The sequence below is a fragment of the Podospora pseudocomata genome, chromosome 3 (genome assembly GCF_035222375.1).
Source record: "Podospora pseudocomata strain CBS 415.72m chromosome 3, whole genome shotgun sequence".
Classification (NCBI taxonomy): Eukaryota; Fungi; Ascomycota; class Sordariomycetes; order Sordariales; family Podosporaceae; genus Podospora; species Podospora pseudocomata.
The window spans coordinates 3,597,321-3,619,443 of record NC_085887.1 but is presented as its reverse complement, the minus strand read 5'-3'; the positions used below and the strand labels follow the sequence as shown (position 1 = coordinate 3,619,443).

Genomic DNA, 22,123 nt, shown 5'->3' with positions numbered 1-22,123 from the left:
TCTGCTCGCCTCGCGGGTTTCGATCGGTGAAGTCTCCTCCGTTCGTTCGCTCGATCGCCCCTGTCACCTATCCACCAGCCCAAATCTCTCAGCTTTACTATCCTTCTGTTTTCCCAGCCCTCTAAGCCGAAACAGCCACCGCCTTCCCCCCCTCAACCCCCTTCCCTCCTCCCCCGGGCAAATCCTCCACCTCAAAAATAACCCTAATCATCAAGCTGCAACTCGGACAGACAGCAATGTCCGCCCCGTCCTGCAAGTCGCAAAGCGCAATCTCAAACTTGTCGCCGCAAGGACACGGGTAGTGGTACGTCTGCAGCGCCTCGTCAAACGTCATGTCCTCGATCTCAACCTCGTCGTAGATGGAGAGCTGCTCGTCGTCGTCGGCCATTTTGTCTCCCTCGCTTTCGTGGCGGTGAAAAGGTTGTTGTTGTTCTTGGGTCCTTTGGTTGCGGCAAACAAACAAAAAAAGTTTTGGAGGGGCAAAAAAGATGATGACTTTCTAAATACTAACCCCTGCCGCTTGGAATCGGTCTTGGCGCGGGGTAGACATTTTGTGGCATCTCATTGGATCCACCTCTCATAACAGCCAGCCCCACACAAATCACTTACATACAACCAACATTCACCATGGTAACCACAAGAAACGGGGCAGCAACTCAAGGGAAGAAAAAGACCAAACACGGATAAATCAGGATATACACTTAACTACGCTACAGAAGGTACAGCATACACTACAGAAAGAAATCCTCCAACAGTACCTCGACAGGCACAGATAGTACAAGATATAGAGAGAAGTGAAGAGACAATAAATTAAGCATTAAGGAAAAACGTGTGTTTAGAGAGAGAGTGATGTTGTCCAGCTAATGCAGCGCAAAAATGGCCAGCAGGACAGAGAGTAGTGGTGGTGATGGAACGACATCTTGTTCCAACAAGAGAAAATGGGTAGAAAAGACAAAGGAAAAGGTATCACTCATCATCAAAGACAGACAACCAACTGACAGCCAACCAACCAAACAACCAACCAATCCTCCCTCTGCATCCGCCACTCCCCCCTCACTTCTTTCCCGATCAAGATCGCAACAAGATCCAAGAGAAATCTCTCATCGGAACTACCCCAACTGCGAAATGTGCCTAAGACTGACTGGCAAGATAATTCGCAGCCTAAAAGAAAAGAAAGAAAACCTTTGGTCAGCCTCACGTCCTCACCCTCCTGCTCTGAGAAGGAAATCCATTCTTGGTCTTGCTGCTTACCCTCTCCAAATTGTAATCATACTTCTCCAGCGCCGCTAGCGCATCCGTCCGGGAGTACCCCATACTCGTGAGGTTCTTCAGGAGCGGATCATCGTGCTCCCCCTCCTCCGTCAGCGCCCTCCCAGCAGCCGGCCTTGCCGGAGCCTCCTTGGCGTTTTCGTTGCCACTGGCCAGCGTCACTGACGATGCAGTGGGGGTCTCATCTAGACCGGCAAAAATGGCATCCCAGTCGTGGGCATCACCCTTGGCTTTGCCAGGGCCCGAAGCAGACACGGGACCAGCCGTGCTGTTGGCGGCCGAAGTGGTCGATAGTGAGGCGAAGTCGAAGCTGCTCTCACCACCAAAGGCTCCGCTGGTGGCGGCCGAGTCGCTCTTGGGCTGGCTTGGCGGCGGGCTGCTGTCAAAGACGGGGTTGAAGTCGTCGAGACCGGACCGGGAGATGTTGGCAAAGTCATCGTCGGCAGAACCCTCCTTGGCATCCTCGAGACCCTCGAAATCGTCATCAAGATCGTCAAACGCACCCTTGGGCGCAGGAGCAGTCGCAGTGCTCGGGCGGTTGTTCGTTGCAGCGGCAGCAGGCTGGGCTGCGAGAGCTGAGCCAAAGATGTCGTCTACATTCGAGCTGGAGAGCTTGGTCAGGTTAGTGGACGAGGCCGTAGTGGCGGTGGCAGGTTTCTCGCTGCAAATAATGTCAGTCTCTGTGTAATAATGAAGGGTGGGCTGGAGCGAAAACGAGACTAAACGACGTTGGTCGTACCTCGCAGCTTGCTGCTCAGGAGCTGGGCTCTGGGAGGATCCCGCGGCCGCAGCAGCGTCTGGTGCAGACTTGGTGGTGATAGTTGGGGAGGCAGATCGAGACTCGATGCTCTTCTCGACCGGCTTGGTGGCCGGCGAAACAGGCGCAAAGTCATCGTCGAACCCGCCGCGCTCACTCTCACTGTCCGACTCGTCGTCACGCTCGAGTTCCGAGATGGGAGGGAACTCGTTGTTGAAGGTTGAGAATGCCTTAGTCGCATCCGCGCCCGAGGAGGCGGGGGCGGCAGCCTTGGCCTGTTTGAAGCTGGCAAAGGCCGACTCAAAGTCCTCCTTGGCCTTTTGTTGGTCCACGGCGAAGGGGTCCACGTTACCACTGGTGGCGGGACGCTGGATCGTCTCTTCGGAAACAGAACCAAAGACGTTGGAAGGCTTATCCGAAGCGACCGAGGGGGCTCTTGGCCGGTCGGAGCCGGAGCCAGAGGCAAAGCTCTGTCCCGTCTTGAGAGCCTCAATAGGCGAAGCAGCCCTGATGGGTTGGGACTCCTGGTGAGTCTCGGGGCGGCTCAAGGCCGGCGAAGCCTGGCGGGAGGTGCTCAGGGAGTCGGTGGGTTCGGGAAATGGCAGAAAGGTAGAGTTGATCTGCCTAGGTTCCGGGACTGTAGGTGAGTCGGTCGCGACGGTGGCTTGGCGGCTAACATTAGGGCTGCTCGAGCCAGGTGTCGCAAACGATCCGCTGCCAGTGGAGGTTCCGGTGAATTGTGCTGGAATAGCACTGGCGGGCTGAGGGGGAGGGGTGCTCGTATCACGGACGTTCAGACTGGGCCCAAAGACATCATCGAAGCTCTGGTTGCTAAAGGACCGAATGGGGGGCGAGGCAAAAGCCCCGGTGATATCGGTGCTTCCCGTCCTCCGGAAGAAAGGGTTATTAGCGCTCGTGGTGGAAAGGGCCGGGCTTCCGACTTGAGCCAAACCAGGCGAACTGCTGTTGGCCTGGCGGGCAAGCTCCTCGTTGCTCTTGGTAAGCTCCTCCACCTCCGTCTTCAGCTTGTCCCGTTCACCCTCGTTGGTGGCGAGCTGCTTCTTGTTGATAGCGACAAGCCCCTTTTGCTGTCTGGCCTCGGACTTGAGCTTCTCGACCTGAGGCTTCAGCTGCGCAATCTCGGCATTCACTGCCCGGATCCGCTCCTTAAGGCTTGCGTTTTCCTGTTGATCCGCCTGCAGGGCCGCCACAACGGTTCGGTGCTGGTTCTGGATGTCTTGATAGCTAGCATCAATCATGGCAAACTCGGTCTGGAGCTTCTTGGTCTCATTCTTGGAGGCTGTAAGCTGCGTCTCGAGCGACCGGACATCCTGCGCTTCCTTCTCGTACATGGCGCGCAGCTGAGCCAGACGCTGCTCAAAGTTCTTCTTCTGGATGCTGGACTGGCTGAGCTCATTCTGGGTAGCCGCACGTTGACCCTGCACATCCTGCACTTGCTTGGTCAAAGAACCAATCTGGTTGGACAGGTTGGCAAGCTCAGTAGTCTCGCTCGACAAGTTCTTGCTAACCTCGGGCTCGGCATCACCAAGCAGGTCGTCTTCAAAGGAGGGAGCAGGAGGTCTCATCGGGAGACTAGTCACGGAACCTGCAGCGGACGCATTGGAACCACCGGTAGGCTGTGTGGTAAGGCCGCGGCCAAAGGAAGAGGACGGAACAAAAGGCTTGAATGTCGAGGTGTTGGGAGACGGTCTGGCTGGTGACGTAGGGGCAACAGGGCTCATGCTAGTAGCGAAGGGATCACCACCAGCCGATCCGCCTGTAGCCAAAGCCACCTGAGCTGGCGCTGGCGGCTGAGGATCATCCAGCCCAAACAAGTCTTCGAGCGCAGATGGCTTTGGCTGAGGTCGTGGGGGTGCGTCAAAAGCTGAAGCGCCGGTGGCTGTTGGGGGTCTAACAACCTGCGCCCGCATGCTCGGTGGGATGAGGTTGGCGGGGAGGGTGGTCGGCAAAGTATGGGCGCCTGGCTTGGTGCGTTGCTGTCGGATAAGATACATGGCGACGGCGAACTCATCCCTGGTCAAGCGGCCCGCAGAGTTGATATCGGCCAGATCCCAAATCTGTGCCAGAGCATCCTCGGAAAGATTTGACTGACTGAAAAACCCGACAGCTTCTTCACCAGTAATGAACCCCTTCTTTGACTTGTCGAGCTCCTCGTACAGTTGATCAAACCGAGCCTTGTCCTGTGGAGTAACCAGCCAGTCTCCAGTCGTTTGCGCAACAATCGGGGGGCGGCCAAGGGGACTTCCGGTGCGCATCTGCTGCAAGGGCGCTGGGCCGGTGAGCTGTCGTGGGACAGCCGAGATGGGTGGTGTAGCCGTTGTGGGGGACTGTTGTCTGGGGATGCTTGCGCCAACCGGTGCACGGCGAGTGGCCGCCTCGTAAAGGGCCGCAGGCAGGATGTTGGGCAAGCCGCGCAACGCACCAGTCTTCATGGAAGAAAGCAAGTGCATGGCGATAACGAATTCGGTCAAGACGAGGGCGCCGCGCTGTTCGGTGTCGGCAAGCATCCAGATACGACCCAGGACCTCGTTGGGAAGACCAGACTTCTCAAAGATTTGCTTGGCCTGGTCTCCAGGAAGCATACCGCCAGCCTGAAGAGGCTGTCTCTCGAACAAGCCAGCATACTGGGCAACCTTCTCCGGAGTCAGCGGTGGGATGCGAATGGGACCTGGGGCGCCCGTGGCCTGGGCCTGAAGCGCGGGCGGCGGTGGAATAGGGGCAGGGGTCGGTGTGAAGCCATCGAATCGTGGAATAGGACCTTGCTGAAGAGCCAGCTCGGGAGTTGGTTCCCGGCCGGCCTGCGCATGCCCAATGAGCCTCAAGACGATGCCAAACCCAGCCGGGGTGAGGAAGCCTCTGTTTTCTTTATCCGCAATTTGCCAAATCTGTAGAAATATCAAAAAACAAGAGTGTCAGCGTTTTTGGCGAGGTCACAATATCGGCTGGTGGGGATGCAGCCCCTGAAACACGAACCTCGCCCAAGATTCTCGAATCTAGCCTTGTCTTCTCAAAGAATTTGACAGCAACTTCTCCGGTGACAACTCCAACATTTTCTGTATCAGCTGCTCGGAACAGCTGGCCGTAGACTCGTTTCTCTTCCGGTGTGAGGTTGAGGTTCGGTGCCCCTAAAGCCATCATTTCCGGTTAGCCCGTGCCCCCGTTGCCCAAAAAGTCGCCGGTCTGTCTGCCACTGCTTTTTAAAACACGTACCGGCATCGGCGGCAGCGGCAGAAGATGATTCGGCCATGGTGAGAACCAGATGTGCCGTGTGTTGCGAAAAGAGACCAAATGTTTTTTGCTCAGTCGTCCTTCTTCGGTGGTGGTGGTGGTGGTGGTGGGGGCTGATGTCTGTTTCTCGTGCCTGGTCGCTGGCAGTCGCGGTTTCGTGCGAGGGAAAAGGAAATGCGTGTATTACAAGAGGGAAATGCACGAAAGAGACGCTCAGTAGGAATCAGAAAACAAAAGAACAAGAATCATGCGGGCATAGCAGTGGACTATGGCATATGCGCATTCGTAGTTTGCGAGGTCGAGTCTGGTTGAGTGGTCGAGTGGGGGAAAATCAACCGTCCAGTCTGGTCTGGTCTGGCAACGTTCGTGAGGCTGGGATTGCGACTCCCCCAAGCTCCCTTGGGCAGCAGAGAGGAACCTGGAAGCCAAACAGCTGGCGGGAAAGTCCGCAGAGTGGGGATGCCTCGATCTGTCACAGCGCCTTGGCAGCAACCCAACCCTTGATTGGGTCCCAAGGGTCCAACCAAGCTCGTCCTGCCAGAGCTGCAGTAAACCCCCAAGCTCAACAGCCAACGGCAACTGCAGCAACGGTGCAGATGGCAGCTTGTTGCAGACAGTTGCAGACATAACCCCGTCTCCTCGCTAGTACAGGTCTCAGAAAGCAGACATGCGCGATAATTGAGCATCACTTGGAAAGTACCATTAAGGTGTGACAACAAATATTGTACTCCGGGGGATCTCTCCTATGTACACAGTCTGTCCCACTCCCCAAACAAAACAAGACAACATTATAATGTCCCTCCAGGTATTCTGCTGTTCTCCATTAAAATTCACTATTCACTTTCCGTCTAACAAAATAAAATTCACTGGGTCCGCGCTTGCCAAGGAAGTATACCCATGAAAACGCAGAGAGCCTCTTTTCGCCAACGGGATATCGCAGGCCTAAAGGGGATGACTAAAAGGACTCGGTGCAACAACAACAACCCTTCGTCCAAGGTGATTCGCCCACAATCAACATACCAAACTTTGCCACCACGGAGTATCCACACACGTAGCTTCCGTGCTTCCGCACTTAGTACTCGGCCTCGACATCCTCACCCTCCATCGAATCGGCAGCAACCTCCTCGTAATCGCGCTCAAGAGCAGCAAGATCCTCGCGAGCCTCCGAGAACTCACCCTCCTCCATACCCTCACCAACATACCAGTGGACGAAGGCGCGCTTGGAGTACATGAGATCGAACTTGTGAGAGAGAGCGGACCAGGCCTCGGCAATGGCGGTGGTGTTGGAAAGCATGCAGCTAGAGGCATAGTTAGCAAGTTGTAACAAAATAGAATACATAACAGCCAGGATATACATACACAGCACGGTTAACCTTGGCCAGATCGCCGTTGGGCACCTGGTGGGGGGGCTGGTAGCAGATACCAAGCTTGAAACCGGTAGGGCACCAGTCGACGAACTGGATGGTGCGCTTGGTCTTGAGGGTGGCAACGGCAGCGTGGGCGTCGTTGGGGACGACGTCACCGCGGTACAACAAGCAGGTAGCCATGTACTTGCCATTGCGGGGGTCGCATTTAACCATCTGATTGTTGGGCTCGAAGCAAGACATGGTCATCTCCTGGACGCTGTTGGCCTCGTGGGCAGCCTTGGCGGCCGAGATGACGGGGGCATAAGCAACCAAAGGGAAGTGAATGCGGGGGTAGGGGACCAAGTTGGTCTGGAACTCGTTGAGATCGACGTTCAAGGAGCCATCGAAACGGAGCGAGGCAGTAATAGAAGAAACGACTGGAAGATATGTCAGCAGGTGTCAAAAGAATACGTCTGGTGCTCTGGAAAAACATACCCTGAGCAATGAGACGGTTCAGGTTCTCATAGTTGGGGCGCTCGAGACCAAGGTTGCGACGGCAGATATCGTAGATAGCCTCGTTGTCGACCATGAAGGAGCAGTCGGCGTGCTCAAGGGTAGTGTGGGTGGTGAGAATAGAGTTGTAAGGCTCAACAACAGAGGTAGCGGTCTGGGGGGCAGGATAGACGCAGAACTCGAGCTTTGACTTCTTGCCATAGTCAACCGAGAGGCGCTCCATCAACAGAGCACCGAAACCGGAACCGGTACCACCACCGAAGGAGTGGAAAACGAGGAAACCCTGAAGACCACTGCAGTTATCGGCCACGCGGCGGACCTTGTCGAGCACCTGATCAATAAGCTCCTTGCCGACAGTGTAGTGACCGCGGGCATAGTTGTTGGAGGCGTCCTCCTTTCCGGTAATCATGTGCTCGGGGTGGAAGAGGCCACGGTAGGCACCAGTGCGGACCTCATCGACGACGTTGGGCTCGAGATCGCAGTAGATTGTCCGGGGAACATATTTGCCATTTCCTGCTTGGGCATACATCCGTCAGCTGGGCCAAAAGATATGAGGGCACACATCATCAAAGGTCCCAAGTACGCACCAGTCTCAGAGAAGAAAGTGCTGAAGCCATGGTCGGGGTCAGCAGCCTTGCGCTCCTCAGTGAGGTATCCATCGGGCTAATGATGTGAACGGGTCAGTATCACAATATTCCGACCGCTAAAAATCGGGGACGAGAGCATACCTGGATGCCGTGCTCAAGGCAGTACAGCTAAACATGCAAGGTCAGTAAAGTCCCTATTCCATCAAGCATATCGAGTGTAGTGTTCATCGGTGCCGAGCAGAGCAGAGCAGATCGAAAGTCATGATGTCGCCTGGTGTGTTGTCACGAGGCGAGGCAGCTCTGATGACGATGCGGGCAACCGGGGAGGAGGAGGACGAGTCGAGAGAGGGGTGATGCTGTACATACCTCCCAGCAGGAGTTGGCGATCTGGCAACCGGCCTGGCCGACTATAGACAGAGAAAGTCAGTATCAACACAAAAGTCGTCCAAAAGGGTGGTGTTGAGTCGGTGGTATGCGCTGATATCGAGGTGCCCCCAACCGATGCGGTGAGGCCAAAGACGCGCGCCACGCCGAGAAAAAAAAAGGAGCTTCAGGTCGGGGCAAAAAAAACATACCGTTCAAGCTGATAATCTCACGCATCTTGACTTGGTAGCAGAAGTACTCTTTGCTGCAAAAAAAGAGAGAGGTGCAATATGAATATAGCCTGTCAGCAAAACCAAAGACAGCAGCTGGGTCACAAGACAACAACAACAACGGGCGGGTTTGGCTGGAGAAGTGGAAATTTGAAGGTTGGTCGTTCTTCGGAAGCCTGAAGGTCGAACTTGGGTGACAGTGGTGGGGAAATTTGATTGTTGACAGAAGCGTTCCCCGAAGCAGGCAAGCGCGCTTCCTCTCCTTGCCCGTGCTTTATCAGCCAGTCACTGCCGTGCACTGAGCACACCGCAGAAAGCACCCCCCAAAACACCGCTGGTTGTGATCACTCCTTGGCCCGAGCGTCGCGTCTGCCCAATCCCAGTCCGGTCTGCTGCCCGGCTGGCTGGGTCCGGGATGCCGGCAGTCTCGCCGTCTGAGCCCTGACTTGCTTCACTCCCTACAGATACCAACCAGTTTATGTCTGTACCTTACAGACACCCGACCTACATACATATATGTCCTATACAGCATACATCACAGCAAGCCTCACACCAAGGGACATGGAAGAGATGGCTGGACAGTGAAAGAGCGGGCCTCCTGACGGTGACATGGTCCAGATTGATAGGCCAATCTCAATTTGAGAGGGATCCATATTTTTGCCAGCAACATCTGATGGTCAAGAGACCCACTGGAACATGGAATCACCAGTCAGTGCCAGTGCAACACTCATCCATTCGTTGCCGCACTGAACTGTCACAGCCTGTTGTCATAAAGTAATAATGCTTGCTGATTAATAAAAAAACAGAGAGTTTGTAATAGGATAAACACAATAATCCCATGCCATGAATTCCAACATGACAACGACATACAAACACCCTCATATCCAACAACTCAAGGTATCATTCCCAGCATATCCAAAGTCACCCTCCCAAAAAGGACCTCTGCAGATTCCTAGCATGCTCCGAGCTCATAGCATCCAGCTTGACCGCCACCAAACAACACTCTACCGCCGCCTTCCCATTCTTGACCCCTTGAATCCTCAACCGCCACTGCCCAGTCCGCACAATCCATTCCTCCAGTCCGCCATTCATATCCACCCTCCTCCTCTTCCTCGAAAACGGCTGTGAGGCCGGAACAGACAGCAGTAACGCCGAGGGCGAGTTCTGTTCACCACCGCCACTCACACCACCCAGTCCCCCAGCCGATGACGGCACCGAGCTATTCCCCGCCTCTTCCAAGCTCCAGGCTCTTCCGTCCAGCGTGACGCTTGCCTCGGGATCCATCACAACCCTTACCAAATCCTCGCTAAGCGGTGTATTCCCCGGCGTAGCTGGTTGGCTGCTCGCACCCCCTTGTGCCATTAGCAACCCCAGGGGCTGTGTTGTGGGCGGTAAGTTGAGCTTGGTAGAGATGACCTCGAAAAGTTTCGCCACGCGAGTCTTGACTTCCCCAAAGAACTCGGCTCGGATCGATCCATTCGGTCCAAACTGTAGCCTGGTGCTCTCATCGCCAATCTCGAGCACCAGCTCGTAAGATTTCTCGTCGACGAACGGGCGGGCGTAGTTGACCCATCCGGCGGCTGGATCGAGTGCGGTGGGCTCGGAAGCTACCGTGATGCCGCTTTTGAGTATGTCCCTGAGCCGAAGAACAATTTCGTGTCGTCTACGTGACAGGTTGTAGGATATCTGATGCGGGATCAGACGCTGCTCGAGCCCTTTGAAGTTGAAATACCGGCAATCTCGGAGTAGCTCTGCGCGATGGCCTTCATCGCGAATATTGACCGGATATCCTCGGAGAAGGTTGAGTAGCTCGGCAAAAATATCCCCGTTACGTGTTGGGATCGCAGGGGGCACAATCGATGGTGGCCGAAGAAGCCCTTCTCTGTCCAAGCCAGGAAAGAGCTCGTCTGGTGAGGAAAAGAAGACAGCAAAGCCCAGCGAGAAAAAGTTGGGTGAGTTCCCTGGGTCATTGAATAGCTCTCGTGGTATTTCAAACTGGCGCTCTCCAATAGTAGTAAAGATGCTCTCCTCGTACAACTGGGACATCAACTTGGGGACTAGCAAGACACAGCGTTAGCCCAACATGTCTTCGGCCTTGCAGCAAGTAGCAATAGCAGCGCTGTCTCACGTCTGTAAAACTGTGCATCGGCAAACAATCGCACAAAGTGCGTTGCATCTCGCGGTTTCACATGATACCCCTGAAGGTGTAGAGCAATGTCTTTAAACGTGTCTGGATCACGATCGATGGACAAGGTCCGGATGGCGTTGGAAATGTCTTCTCCATTTTCTTCGGCCTGTTTTAGCTGACACAGAAAGTATTGGGAAAAGTACGACGGCGCTGTTCATGTCAGTCAATTTGTGCTCATTCCCTCCACCCATTCAGATGATATACATACCATCGGATGATAGCGATGCGCCCGATAGTTTGAAGAGCTCAGACCCTATCTGTATGGGGAAGACGCGCTCGTGAGGGAGGATTTTGGGAATGTGGCTGATAAGCTGGGTTGTGGAAAGTGGTTGAGAGGAGAATGGCTGCGAGATGCCCATATGGCCATTTGTTGCTGGTGCTGCGTGAGCGTTCAGCTGGTCGCCGGCCGGTCTGGCCATGGAGCCAAGTGAGATCCGGTTCCTAGCTCTCAGTGGTTTCGGGATAAACAGACGATGGTAACACGGCGGAGTTCATCGATTGGCGGCGCATTCATTCATCCATCCATGCATTCATTCATTCATTGCATTCGAAAGGAAAGAAAAAGAGACACAGTAAAGGCGCCTTCTCAGCACCATGATAAAATAACAGGCTGGTTACATCAGTTTGTCAGAGGAGGCTCAGCAGTTGGAAATATTGAAGCCTTAAATGTCAGCAGGATGATGACAGGGGTGTGCTTCGAAAGCGTTCCCGTTTCTCTTTTTTCTCGCTCGGGAGGCTTCCGCTTCTGTTGCCGGATGCGTGGCTCGCGGCGCAGGGTGGCTCGTGCCCTTCGTCTCTTCCACACTCGCGACGTTTCACAAAAAGGAGCTCGGGCCGCATCACCATGGAGCTTCCTTTTCCGCAAGGAGGCACAGCTGCTGTCTCGGTTGTGGAAAAGTCTGACCTGCATCGGCTGCCGCGAGATTGGAGACCTCTGTTGTGTGATAGCAATTAGTACTACAGTCAATGAGATGGCGAGTGGCATCAAGTTTCTAATTCCACCGATGCTCATATAACTCGTTCGATGAAGGCTTCATTCAGCCTCGTGGGTTAAACGGCAATGCCATACTGCTTCACCTCAACATGCGTGACTTTCAAGTCGTTACTTCGCCTCAGGACGTCAAGTTTGTGAATCTGGATAGGGCACGCAGAAATCAGTGTCTTTCTCGGAGACCACAACTACTCCAACCGCTCAACATAAGCAAGTCTATGGTCTAAACAATTCAACAAGACAAATAGACCCGTTACAATGTTGTCACCGAGTTAGCAGTGGAGTCACATTTACCTCTCCTCGCGAGTCTTGAACTGGGTAGGTATCTAACTAACACAAGTCCCAACCCTGAAGTACCTAATCCGTTTTCAAAACACATGCCCATCAACCGTTGTTTCCTGTTGAGCATCACTCTCATACCTCCACTCTTTGGTAGTCCTCGACCGGGTAACCTCAGATGAATCCATTGAACTGTACCCAGTTCGGGCCGAGGGGTCCACCGCCCCTTCCCGACTCACCTCCGCTCCTTCTGCCAAAAAGAAGTTGACCACGCCTGCCATGTTAGCACCAAAGCTAACCAAAAAGAAGCGAATCAGTATCAGCTGCGCGATCCGAGATTCGAACTCGGGTCCCTCGCTTTTCCAAGAGCGAGATGGGAAGCGAGTATTCTAACCACTGAACTAATCGCGCTGTCCTTGTGTTGTAGTTGTTGAGGTTGGGTGTGGAGATATGCGTTGTATAAGGGCTGCAGGTAGTCTTTATCAAACGGAGTAATGGTTGCATGGTTGCACAGCATATTGAGTTTGATAGCTCTAGGTACATAGATATCACAATCTGACAGCTATCAAGATCAGGGCCAAGGTCACTTGAATCCGTTTGTTCCAAAAGAACCTACACGTGAAGCCATCTCATCAAACCCACCTGACCACGGAGAACCGCAGAGTGAGGCTTGGTTTGCGACTCAACATAAAACGGCATTTCGTCATGACTGGCCATCTCAGCAGGTAAAAATAGCATTGGCTCTTCTATCACAATTCCATTGTCAAACTTTCAAGTTTCCATGCCACGGCATCATCCCGATGGAAAGAGGCATATGGATCAAATGCTATCAGTCCGTTTGCTCCGGAAAGACACCGGCAATTGGTTGTCTATCCGGAGACAGTACCGAACATTGATTGGTGGCGGGCCCGGACTTGATTTATGGCTTGCATCAACATGGGGGGAGGTGATGACCTGCTCGCCTCACTGGCTCATCGCATATCATGATCAAAGTGTTTTTTCTGTGAGAATCCTGATGAAGATTCGGGGTCTGACCACAAGCTTCACTTTGAAATGGAAGGCTGAGCTTCATGTGGGAAGGTGCTGGACAATCAACGCACTGAGGCCCATCGTGCCATTATTGGCCACGAGAGGAGATGGGTGGCACAGGATGTTGGTGTGAGAGAATCAGCCAGATTTGACAAGCAATGATGCAGATGATGAAACTGTCGAGCAAGTTGAAAAGAAGGTGGTTGTCCGCCATAATGCCTCCTTCCCAACATTCGAACAGGCAAAATTTCAGTCCCACATGGTGTCATACTCTCCAACGTGTCTTCCCCCTTAATCAACCACCTGATTAAAACCCACAATATTAGCTGACTCTGACCAGCATGTCCACCGGGAAACTGGCAACTCTCTCCTCCTCCAACACCACCGCTTCAACAACTCCGCCTTCTTTGGACGACATTGAGAATTTGTTTACTACGTTGGCATCCCATCCGGTCGTCAAGCAAGTTGCCTCCATTGGCGCCGAGAACAAAAAACTCCGGAAGGAATACAGCGATCTCGAACGTGATAACACCCATACACTCAGGCAGATTGCGAGACTCCATGCAAGTCTAGACGCAGCTAGGAAGCAAGGTGATGATGCTTCCAAAAAGCTCCAGGATGCTTTGAAGCAGAAGCAAACTCTTGAGTGCCAATACCTCGAGGCCAAGAAGAAGCTCGCCGACAATGAGACGCAGCTGGGCGACGAAAGGGGGAAGATGCAGTGGCAGATTGACTCCGTGAAGCAGGAGCTGAGTGAGGAGACAGCCAAGCTTGAGAGATTATCAACATTTTCAGCCAGGCTGGTTCCCATTACGGAAAATATCAAGCACATGTATGTCCTCCTCACTCTTGTTCAAGTTGACTATGATATGATTGCTAACTTTGAAGGGTGAAGTTGCAGTATCATGGACTCCATCCGCACCTCTGCGGTCAAACTGGCCGAGACATACTTTTGTGATGACCTGCCCCTGAATGGTGTCAACTGGACCACGATCAAGAGCCACCCTGCTCTGAGCCGCACTGATCGGATCCTCCCTCTCCCCGTCTCCAACTCCGCAACCGCCAAACACATGCGAATAGCCACTTTCCTCGCCATTCTTGGATATGAGTTGCGCAATGCCATCTTCCAGCCCATCTATCTCCTACACAAATCCTCCGAGCTAAATAAATTCCTCGACCATCTGGCCGAAGAAAACGAAGAGGTCGAGGCTCACCTGCGCTCAGTACTCTTCCGGACACTTGCCGAGTACAGGAACATCACTGATTCCATCAGCACCGAATGCACCGATTCCGTGGTTAGATCCGTCGCAAGTTGCTTCGAAAGCCTTGTGCTGGAGGCCAAACGCCAGCCATTTGTTTCCGAGTTGAAGACATACTGTGCCAAGGCTTGCAAGGAGTGGGAGTACATCCAGAGGCTTGAACGACGAGTAGAATTTGAGACGGACCCAGAGGACGACGATTTGAACAATAAGAAGTTTTGGCTGCCGCTCAGCGCCAAGTCTTCATGCTCGCTCGAGACATCTCCTTCAAAACCACACGCCAATGACAGCACCAAGACTGCTTTGAAGGGGATCCATAAGGGAGCAGCATCGAGCGGGACGTCTTCTCCTCCTTTTCATTCACCGGTCGAAGCCACATATTTTCTGGATGTTTTTGTGGTCTGGCCAGCTGTAACGACCGAGCAGGTGAGGGGCACGGCGATATTATCTTTGGGGTACTTTGTTAGTGCCAGAGAGATCACCGCCGCGATGATGGAGCAGAGAGAGCTGTCTGCTACAAAGGACCAGCATAGGGCTGCCAGAGGTGGCAGGAGGAAGTCGAGGGCCATGTCGGTTGCTGGTCATTCCCTTGGGGAGAATGGAAATGCCACGGGTCGGTCTGTGTCTTTTTTATCCACACAAGTTGGAAATGGGCCAAAGGGAAGCTGAGGAGGAGTAGACCGAGAGTATCGCAATGATGGACTGATGTTTGGTCTAAACGATGATTGGATTGGGGTGATGATGGTGATGACAATGACAGTTTGATGATTTTTGACATGATCGGATTCTAATTACATGGCAGTTCATGACAAGAAGAAATAAGTAGTGATACATCACCAACCGTCGAGTACAGCATTCGAAGCAATTTGTGATGAGAACAATGTAAAATGTCAATTAAACAACCAGTGAAGCCTGTCAAGCCAGCACCACCACCCCCCCGATATCGTCGACAGTACCCAACCAGCAACCCCTGAACGCAAAACGCTTGGCCAGACTTTCCCACCCAACCCCATGCGTTCCTTGAAAATGATTTCAAGAGCCAAACAGAAAAAAAAGAAAAAACACAAAATGGTTAGGGGTATTATAGAAGTTTGTGCCAGCCGTCCGTCCGTCCAGTTAAAAAGAAACACCAGAGCGCCAAGTAAGAAAAGCTTCCCCAGTTTTTGTCCAGTTTCAGAGTTGTAATGATGATTTTGCAGTTTCCATCCATTGGCATCCAGACCCGGAGAAGTCAAAAAAAGAGACAACCTCGCAACTCCTGAGGAAATGCAAAAATGTCCTGTGTTACCCCTTTCCTTTTTCCATGTGATGATGATGCTGCTGAAAACTGAACCGAAAAAAAACCGCAAACCGGGTGTTGTGTGTATGTGTGTGTGTGTGTGTGTGTGTGTGTGCTGAGAGGGGTGTATACAAATCCGAAGCCGACAAAAAAAAAGTCAAACAGTAAGGGATATCATGTCATATCCTGACTCCTCCTCCTCCTCTCCCTTGCCACTTTCCAATCATTTATCGTCGTACTTCAACCCCTCACCCTTCTCCCCCCCACAACCGCCCCCCTGCTGGGCTCCCTATTCCCCGTCATGACAGTTGGCGCGCTCTGCACACTAACATCCCTCCTCTCCTGCTCCCTCCCCCTTGGCCCGCTGCCACTCTTCATCGTCTCAGTCGACACCTTCCTCGACAGGGTTCCCTGAGATCCAGCAGCACCACCAGAACGCCCGGCACTCCTAGCCCGGACTCTCCGATCTCTTATCTGCTCTAGAGCCTCCTCCCTCGTCATGGTGGGCGTCAACGCCGGGTTCGTCACGTCAAAGCTTGGCTTGTCCCACTCGTTTTCACTCCCGGCTGAGATATTCCCTCGGTTGGGAGTTTGGTATTGTTGTTCTTTTTGCATCTTCATGATCTTGGAAGCGAGGTTCGGGTCCTTGTTCTCGTCTTTGAGTGGCACCTTTGTCGTGGTTGTCACAACAGTAAGCGCGGCTTTGGCGGCGGCTTCCCGGAACCGATGAAACGAATTCGAGGTGTGAGGACGCGGAGCAGGGGCTGGTAGCTCGTTGCTGAGGGTCTTGACAGATGGCAAAGGGTCGGTCGAAGGCGCGGCAGAACGGGGGGACGGTTCTTGATGGACGGGAACAACAGGCTCTGGCACAGGATGCGGGACCGATCTATGAACCTCGACATCCGATTCCGGTTCTTCTTGCCGAACAACCTGCTTTACTGTTGCGGCTGGGGCGGGTGCTGGAACGGTGGGAATGCTAAACGTCAACGCTGGGCTCTCCTCTCTATGGGGGGCGTCGAGCAACGACAGTAGCGATGTCCTGTCCTTATCAAGCATCGCGAAATCTGGCGGGTCAACGCTCGGCGTGCGAGAATAACGTACAGGTTGCTCAACCGGTGTAAAGAACCTGTCATTCCGAGAGCCCAGCTCCTCCCTGAGCATGTCGGTCTTGGAACGCTTTGGTGAGGCGAGATCAGGAGACGGCTCGGCGTTGCCTCCAATGATGACAGCGTCGGCGGCATCTGCGATTCTCAAGAGACTGGGTCGTTTGCGTCGGGGGCTGGATCGACGACTAGTGCTTGTGCTCCCCCGGCTTGAACTGCTTCGACGAAAGGCTTTGGCCGCGGCGCAGACTCTCAACCGGCACTCGGTCTCGAGGAACTGCACTTGCTGCACTGCCCTGTCGGCGCGCTGCTTCTCCCACTCCCATTTCCGGGTGATCTCCTCAAAGTCGGGTACATCGGACGATGATGAGCTGATGGAGGATGTCCGTGGTCGCTTGCGTGGCGTAATTCTCTCGTCGTCGGATGCGGGGCGTTTGCCCTCCTCGGCCACTAGCCGGAGCTGCTTCTCTTGTTCGACCATCGTTTTGAGCGAGTCACGTTCCTGCTCAAGTGTCTTGATCTTTTCGAGAGCCTGCTCAAGTTGGTTCTGAAGAGCTACAAGCTGGTATTTGGCGGTAAAAGCGTCCTGTGCCCGTTCAGAGCATAGCTGCTTTTCGCGATGAAGCTCCTCTTCGGTCGACCTGTGGGCGTTCCGAGAATTCTTGAGCTCTTCCTGAAGCTTGACAAAGGCACTCTGGGTCTTGAAGGTCTCCTTTCGGGCGCGACGGATCTCCTTCTCCCAGAGTTCTTTGGTGTGTTCGTGTGTCTCCTTTGCGCGTCCATAGCTCTCCTGTTTTGTTTATTCCCGCATTAGTCTTTGTCTGCTTGGCGCCCGGATTAGCTATCGGAAAAGGACCGTAAACATACCATTACTGTCTCCAGTCTCTCGCCCACTTTTCGTTCCCGTTCTCTCCCTTCCTCTACCGCCCTCCTGAGCATTCTACACTCGTCACGGTAGCGGCGCATTTCGCTCTCGGCCTCCTCCCGGCCAAGCATGGCGCGCTTGAGGGCGGCATCGGCGGTCTTGCGCTCGAGTTGTTTTGATTGCACGGCGAGCGAGTTGAACTGGTTAATCTTTTCGTGAACCGAGCTGTCGCGCGCATTGTCCGTGGAAGCTCCGAGGGTCAGGCCGCGACCTCTAGTCTGGGTGGGCGAGAAGAGAGCGGGATCGCGCTCGCGTTGTTGGTTATGCGACATGGGCTGGAGGGGTGTTGTGGTGGTGGTGCCGCCACCGGCAGGACTCGACGGCATAGACATGGTCGAGTGTTGAAGGTATATGTTATTGTGGTGTCATGCAAAGCGATTCTGTAAGGGACTGATGTTGGGTTTGCGCAGTTGGTAGGTGGTTTGCCGAATGACGACAGGGTGTTGTCTTGTCTTTTTGTCCTGCGGAGGGGGTGGTGGCTTCTCCCCGTGCGTCGAAGTCTATTTACACCCTCACTCTCGTTTGTTATCAGGGTTCGGATCAAGATAAAAGCTCTTGTCGTGCCCAAAATACAATGGGTAGGATATGGTTGTGGTTGTGTGTAAAAGTGTGCTAGACCTGCACCATGAAAAATGTGCGACAAAAAAGGGTGAATGCAATGGCAGGTGGTGGTCAGTCATAAAAGTCGTGATCGCAATCTTGGGATTGATAATCTGGAAATTGTCCCACTGAGGGAGAAACAGACCACAGCGTTATTAATTTTACAGGGTTGCTGTATTTACCACTGACCTGCCCAGTGCTTTCTTCAGGCCATTTTGACCAACCACAGCCCGGCATATCGTACTGTGGGGAGTTGCTATGGGCGACGCGTGAGCTAGCTTCGCGGTCCAAAGCGGGGCTCTCAGTCATCTGCAGCCTCGCTCCAATCCGAGATTGCGGAACGGCTCACCGAAGCAGAAGCACAAGGGGGTGGGGGGGGTGGGTGTTAATGGTCACTCATTGATTGCAGCAATCGCGGACCGTCAGTTCCCATCCCTCCGTCACATCCCACTTCTCAGCCTCGCATGGCCGGTTAAAAACAACGTTGGAGATCTGGCCATACCGGACTTCTCTTCCTACATACCACCTCTTGCTGTACGGAGTACAATATCCGTTTGTCCACCGTTAAACACCCCAATTGAATCTACTTGTCCCCAAGCTCTCCTGAATCCCTCTTGTAAACCCCCTCCGATGGCCTCCCCCGAACCCGCAGTCCGGCGGCGCAAGCCCGAGGCCAAAGACTCCTCTGCCTCAGAAACCGAACAACAGCTCCCCCTCAAACGAGTTCAGACGCTCTCCTCCTCAGAATCAGAATTCACCAGCAAGAAAACATCCCAACCCGTAAAGAAGCCAAAGTCCAAGAAGAAAAAGTCCAAAGATGATGTCGACGAGTACGACACCGCCAATATCGCTCTCGACGCCCTCCGTGTCATCTCTTTCCTCTTCCTCGCCTCCTGCGGGTTGAGCTACCTCGTCTCCAACGGCGAGACCTTCTTCTGGGGCATGTCCAACCCCCCAAAGTACCTAACCAAAGCCTACTACAAGGAGCTCTTCGTGCGTTTCCCCCGCACCCTTTCGACCCGCCCCCTTTCAGTTACTAACACCCCCCCGCAGCAAGGACCGATCTACCTCACCCCAGCTGAACTCTCCCTCTACGACGGCACCAACCCCGACCTCCCCATCTACCTAGCAATCAACTGGACAATCTACGACGTCTCCTCCAACCGCCGCACCTACGGCCCCGGCGGCTCCTACCATTACTTTGCCGGCTGCGACGCCGCCCGCGCCTACGTCACGGGTTGCTTTGCCGAAGACCGCTCCCCCGACATGAGGGGGGTAGAGGAGATGTACCTCCCCCTGGATGACCCAGCCGTAGACAAGCACTTCTCCCGCGCGGAGCTCAAGGAGATGAAAAAGAAGGAGAGGGAGGAGGCGTTGAAAAAGGTGCACGACGGGCTGAAGCACTGGGTTGATTTTTTCGCAAAGAGCGACAAGTACAGAAAGGTCGGCTATGTCAAGATGCCCAAGGGGTGGCCGGGGACGGAGCCGAGGAGGCCGTTGTGTGAGGCGGCGGCGAAGGGGAGGAAGGTGAGGAAAATTCCGGGGCAGAAGGATGAATAGGGTTATTAGCTATATAGGTCTAGTCAAGAAGCGAGTTTTGTTTTTCCGGGCTTTTTTGGGGAAGGGAAAATTATGGATGAATCATATACGTGGACTTTTCTGTCTAGTCAAATTGTCATACAAAGCTTCAAGCCATATTACGTTGCATTTTTCATGATCACCACACTTGGCATATATTCTTGAACGAAAAGGTTACCATAAACAACACCACATATAAATTTTTGATACAGCTAAAAAATGCAATAGAAAAACACATTGGTTTCCTTTTGCAAAAAGCCCCAAGTCAAAAAAACAATAAAAAAAGAACACCGGGGCGATATCATGCAACCACAACAAAGAATTATGTACACCAAGATATCTCCCCCTAGAATTGAACAACATAAAACGACTCCATTCACCAGGCTCTTTCTCTCTTTGGTATCATCATCCCCACTCACCCAGCCCAAAACCCGAGGGCTAGATAGGTAGCCTCCTGTTTATCCCTTTGAAACAAGTCCCAAAAAATATTAAATTCCTCCTCCCGCCTTTTGAAATTGAAAAAAACATCACTCTAATACCCTGGTGGTAAAAAAGGACATTAAAGAAGCATGGCGACGGCACCGGCGGCAAAGAGCACAAAGGCTCCTGGCGCGGCGAGCATGCCAGCACCGGCCGTGACGCTTGGGGAGGCGCTCTCGGAGGTCTCGGTGCCGGGGGCGGTCTCGCCATCGGGGGTGGTGCCGGTGGGGGGAGTGGTGGGGGAGTCGGTGCTGCCGGTCTGGCCACCCGAGGCGCTGCCGCCGGGGAGAATGGTCTGAGCCTGGGCGGCAAGGGCCTTGTAGTTGGCGAGGGTGCGGTTGGGGTTGGTTGCTCTGTTTTGATGTGTTAGTTTGTCATATCTTCAGTTTGAAGAGGTAGAGGGAAAAAGACGTACGGCTCGTTAATGACCATGGACATGCCGTTCTCGCAATGACGGCCCTGAGCGCAGTAGAGCCAGAGGGGGTTGGTGTTGTTGATCTGGATGGTGTAGGTGGGGATCATGCCCATCGAGGCAGAGGCGGCCACGGGCTGGAATCCGGAGTGGAAGCCGGTAGCGTTGCTGTGCATGGCGATGGGCTGGCATGGCTTGTCGAAGGTGGACTGAGTGACGGTGTGGTTGCCAGCGAGGAACTGGAACTGGACAAACTCGCCTGGGGCGGCCTTGATGTTGTCCGGGGAAAAGGTGAGGCTGCCGTTCTGCGCAACGGTGACAACCCAGGTTCTTTGAGCGGAGGCCAAGCTCGCGAGAGCGGCAAGGGCAAGTGTCTTGAACTGCATTTTGAGGTATATGTGTGTGTGGGTTTGTGTTGTTTGGTGATAAAATAAAAAGGGGAGGTTTGAAGTGAGTGTCCGGCTCGTCGAAAAAGAGAGTGTTTGTTAAGTTGTTTTCTGATAATAAAGCGACTGGCGCTGTGTGAATATTACAGGTCTAGCCTGGTAGTTGGTAAAGGGTCAAAAGAATGGTTGACGGCGAAGAAGAGAAGAGAGAGGAAAAAGATTAAGAAAACAGGACGACACCTGAACTGAAGACTATGGACAGATGAAGAGGAAAAAAGAGAAGGCCAGGCCAGGAGGTCTGGGACGTGCCGTGATTTAAAGCATGAATATGGTCCCGGCGGGAAAGTGAAGGATCGTCTGAAGGTGCACTCGCACGCATCCACCTGCAGCGCATCTCGAGACATCCGAATGGTAGGGGGGACAGGGGGTGCTTGCAAGGGCCGGGGGGTCCAAGGTGAGGTCTTTGAAACGTCTCGACGTTTTGACCGCAACCTCTCGGCGCTAGGCTAGGAAAGCGGCGATGCCACCAAGAAAAACCAAAGGAAATTGGTTTATATCAAGGATCAATGCTGAACGAGGTCCTGCTCGTGTTTGCAGCTGGCAATTGATGTTGTTGCGAACGCATCATGGGTTCGTCTGTGTGATGGCAAGTTATCCTGAGATGGAGTTTTGGGGGACATGGATGAGAATCTCACTGGTCCCAGACTGCTGGGAACAAGCCATCTCTCTCCCGCCTCGATGCGGCGTTTCACTAACAACTACCCCTCGCTTGGCTGCACCAATACCTATGGCACTTTGTTAGCACCTTGTCAATGTAGTATATATTCATAGCAGCCGCCCGGATGTCTGTGTCTTCCGTGTGGCTTTGAAAGTCTTGGGCTTGCTTCTCTTGCGTGGCCAAGTCCTAGTGGAAGGGAGCTGACAGCAAAAGGATAAACGCCGTGGTCAAAGGAAGCGCTGCAAGTGCCGGCTGACGATGAAGCCTCTGATCCAGTGCCATCGCCGGCCACAGCCCCGGGGAGCAAGCCACAGCGGTTGCTGCCCTCGTGGCCCTGGGGCGGCTGTGGCCAGCATGGAGAAGAAGTCGAGGTTGACGTCGAATTGAGTGGATTCGGCCACAGATGGAGCCGAAATAAGGTTTGCTGTTGTCCAGTTCGCGCCGCTGGAAGAGCGGGTGACCGTGGAGGCTCTCCAGAAAAAACAGGGGTTGGCAAGGGGGCCGCCCATCAGACCTATGCACGGGCTTCTTCTGCCACAGAGTGCGGGTTCTGTGACGCATGTCAAACAGCTCTCGGTTTCA

The 22,123-nt window shown here is 53.6% G+C and overlaps 8 protein-coding genes and 1 non-coding gene across 9 annotated transcripts; 2 read left to right on the top strand and 7 right to left on the bottom strand.

Moving 5' to 3' along the window:
• Positions 1-121: 121 nt before the first annotated feature.
• DPH3 (Diphthamide biosynthesis protein 3) lies at positions 122-388 on the bottom strand (the record flags this gene model as incomplete). The annotated part of the gene is made up of 1 exon (XM_062889319.1): positions 122-388. One exon carries the CDS (start codon positions 386-388, stop codon positions 122-124), a length of 267 nt encoding a protein of 88 aa, XP_062745286.1.
• Positions 389-1,131: 743 nt separating this feature from the next.
• QC762_310230 (uncharacterized protein) lies at positions 1,132-5,294 on the bottom strand (the record flags this gene model as incomplete). The annotated part of the gene is made up of 5 exons (XM_062889318.1): positions 1,132-1,161; positions 1,252-1,930; positions 2,009-4,932; positions 5,021-5,172; positions 5,258-5,294. 5 exons carry the CDS (start codon positions 5,292-5,294, stop codon positions 1,132-1,134), a joined length of 3,822 nt encoding a protein of 1,273 aa, XP_062745285.1.
• A 1,053-nt stretch (positions 5,295-6,347) lies between these two features.
• TUB1_2 (alpha-tubulin) lies at positions 6,348-8,663 on the bottom strand (the record flags this gene model as incomplete). Its single annotated transcript, XM_062889317.1, has 7 exons — positions 8,297-8,663; positions 8,088-8,128; positions 7,863-7,889; positions 7,722-7,797; positions 7,117-7,650; positions 6,635-7,058; positions 6,348-6,573 (listed from the first exon to the last, which is right to left on the bottom strand). The coding sequence occupies exons 1-7, from the start codon at positions 8,319-8,321 to the stop codon at positions 6,348-6,350; spliced, it is 1,353 nt and encodes a 450-aa protein (XP_062745284.1). The 5' UTR covers positions 8,322-8,663.
• A 364-nt stretch (positions 8,664-9,027) lies between these two features.
• Positions 9,028-11,336, bottom strand: QC762_310210 (uncharacterized protein). The gene is made up of 3 exons (XM_062889316.1): positions 10,711-11,336; positions 10,443-10,652; positions 9,028-10,371 (listed from the first exon to the last, which is right to left on the bottom strand). The coding sequence occupies exons 1-3, from the start codon at positions 10,919-10,921 to the stop codon at positions 9,236-9,238; spliced, it is 1,557 nt and encodes a 518-aa protein (XP_062745283.1). The 5' UTR covers positions 10,922-11,336; the 3' UTR covers positions 9,028-9,235.
• A 760-nt stretch (positions 11,337-12,096) lies between these two features.
• QC762_0059040 lies at positions 12,097-12,183 on the bottom strand. Its single transcript has one exon. It is a non-coding gene; the product is annotated as a tRNA-Gly (tRNA).
• A 175-nt stretch (positions 12,184-12,358) lies between these two features.
• QC762_310200 (uncharacterized protein) lies at positions 12,359-14,729 on the top strand (the record flags this gene model as incomplete). Its single annotated transcript, XM_062889315.1, has 2 exons — positions 12,359-13,633; positions 13,703-14,729. The coding sequence occupies exons 1-2, from the start codon at positions 13,143-13,145 to the stop codon at positions 14,727-14,729; spliced, it is 1,518 nt and encodes a 505-aa protein (XP_062745282.1). The 5' UTR covers positions 12,359-13,142.
• A 274-nt stretch (positions 14,730-15,003) lies between these two features.
• QC762_310190 (uncharacterized protein) lies at positions 15,004-18,091 on the bottom strand. Its single transcript, XM_062889314.1, has 2 exons — positions 17,310-18,091; positions 15,004-17,232 (listed from the first exon to the last, which is right to left on the bottom strand). The coding sequence occupies exons 1-2, from the start codon at positions 17,697-17,699 to the stop codon at positions 15,580-15,582; spliced, it is 2,043 nt and encodes a 680-aa protein (XP_062745281.1). The 5' UTR covers positions 17,700-18,091; the 3' UTR covers positions 15,004-15,579.
• Positions 18,092-18,313: 222 nt separating this feature from the next.
• Positions 18,314-19,675, top strand: QC762_310180 (uncharacterized protein). Its single transcript, XM_062889313.1, has 2 exons — positions 18,314-18,960; positions 19,021-19,675. The coding sequence occupies exons 1-2, from the start codon at positions 18,598-18,600 to the stop codon at positions 19,525-19,527; spliced, it is 870 nt and encodes a 289-aa protein (XP_062745280.1). The 5' UTR covers positions 18,314-18,597; the 3' UTR covers positions 19,528-19,675.
• Positions 19,676-19,702: 27 nt separating this feature from the next.
• QC762_310170 (uncharacterized protein) lies at positions 19,703-21,986 on the bottom strand. The gene is made up of 2 exons (XM_062889312.1): positions 20,441-21,986; positions 19,703-20,378 (listed from the first exon to the last, which is right to left on the bottom strand). The coding sequence occupies exons 1-2, from the start codon at positions 20,821-20,823 to the stop codon at positions 20,105-20,107; spliced, it is 657 nt and encodes a 218-aa protein (XP_062745279.1). The 5' UTR covers positions 20,824-21,986; the 3' UTR covers positions 19,703-20,104.
• Positions 21,987-22,123: the final 137 nt, after the last annotated feature.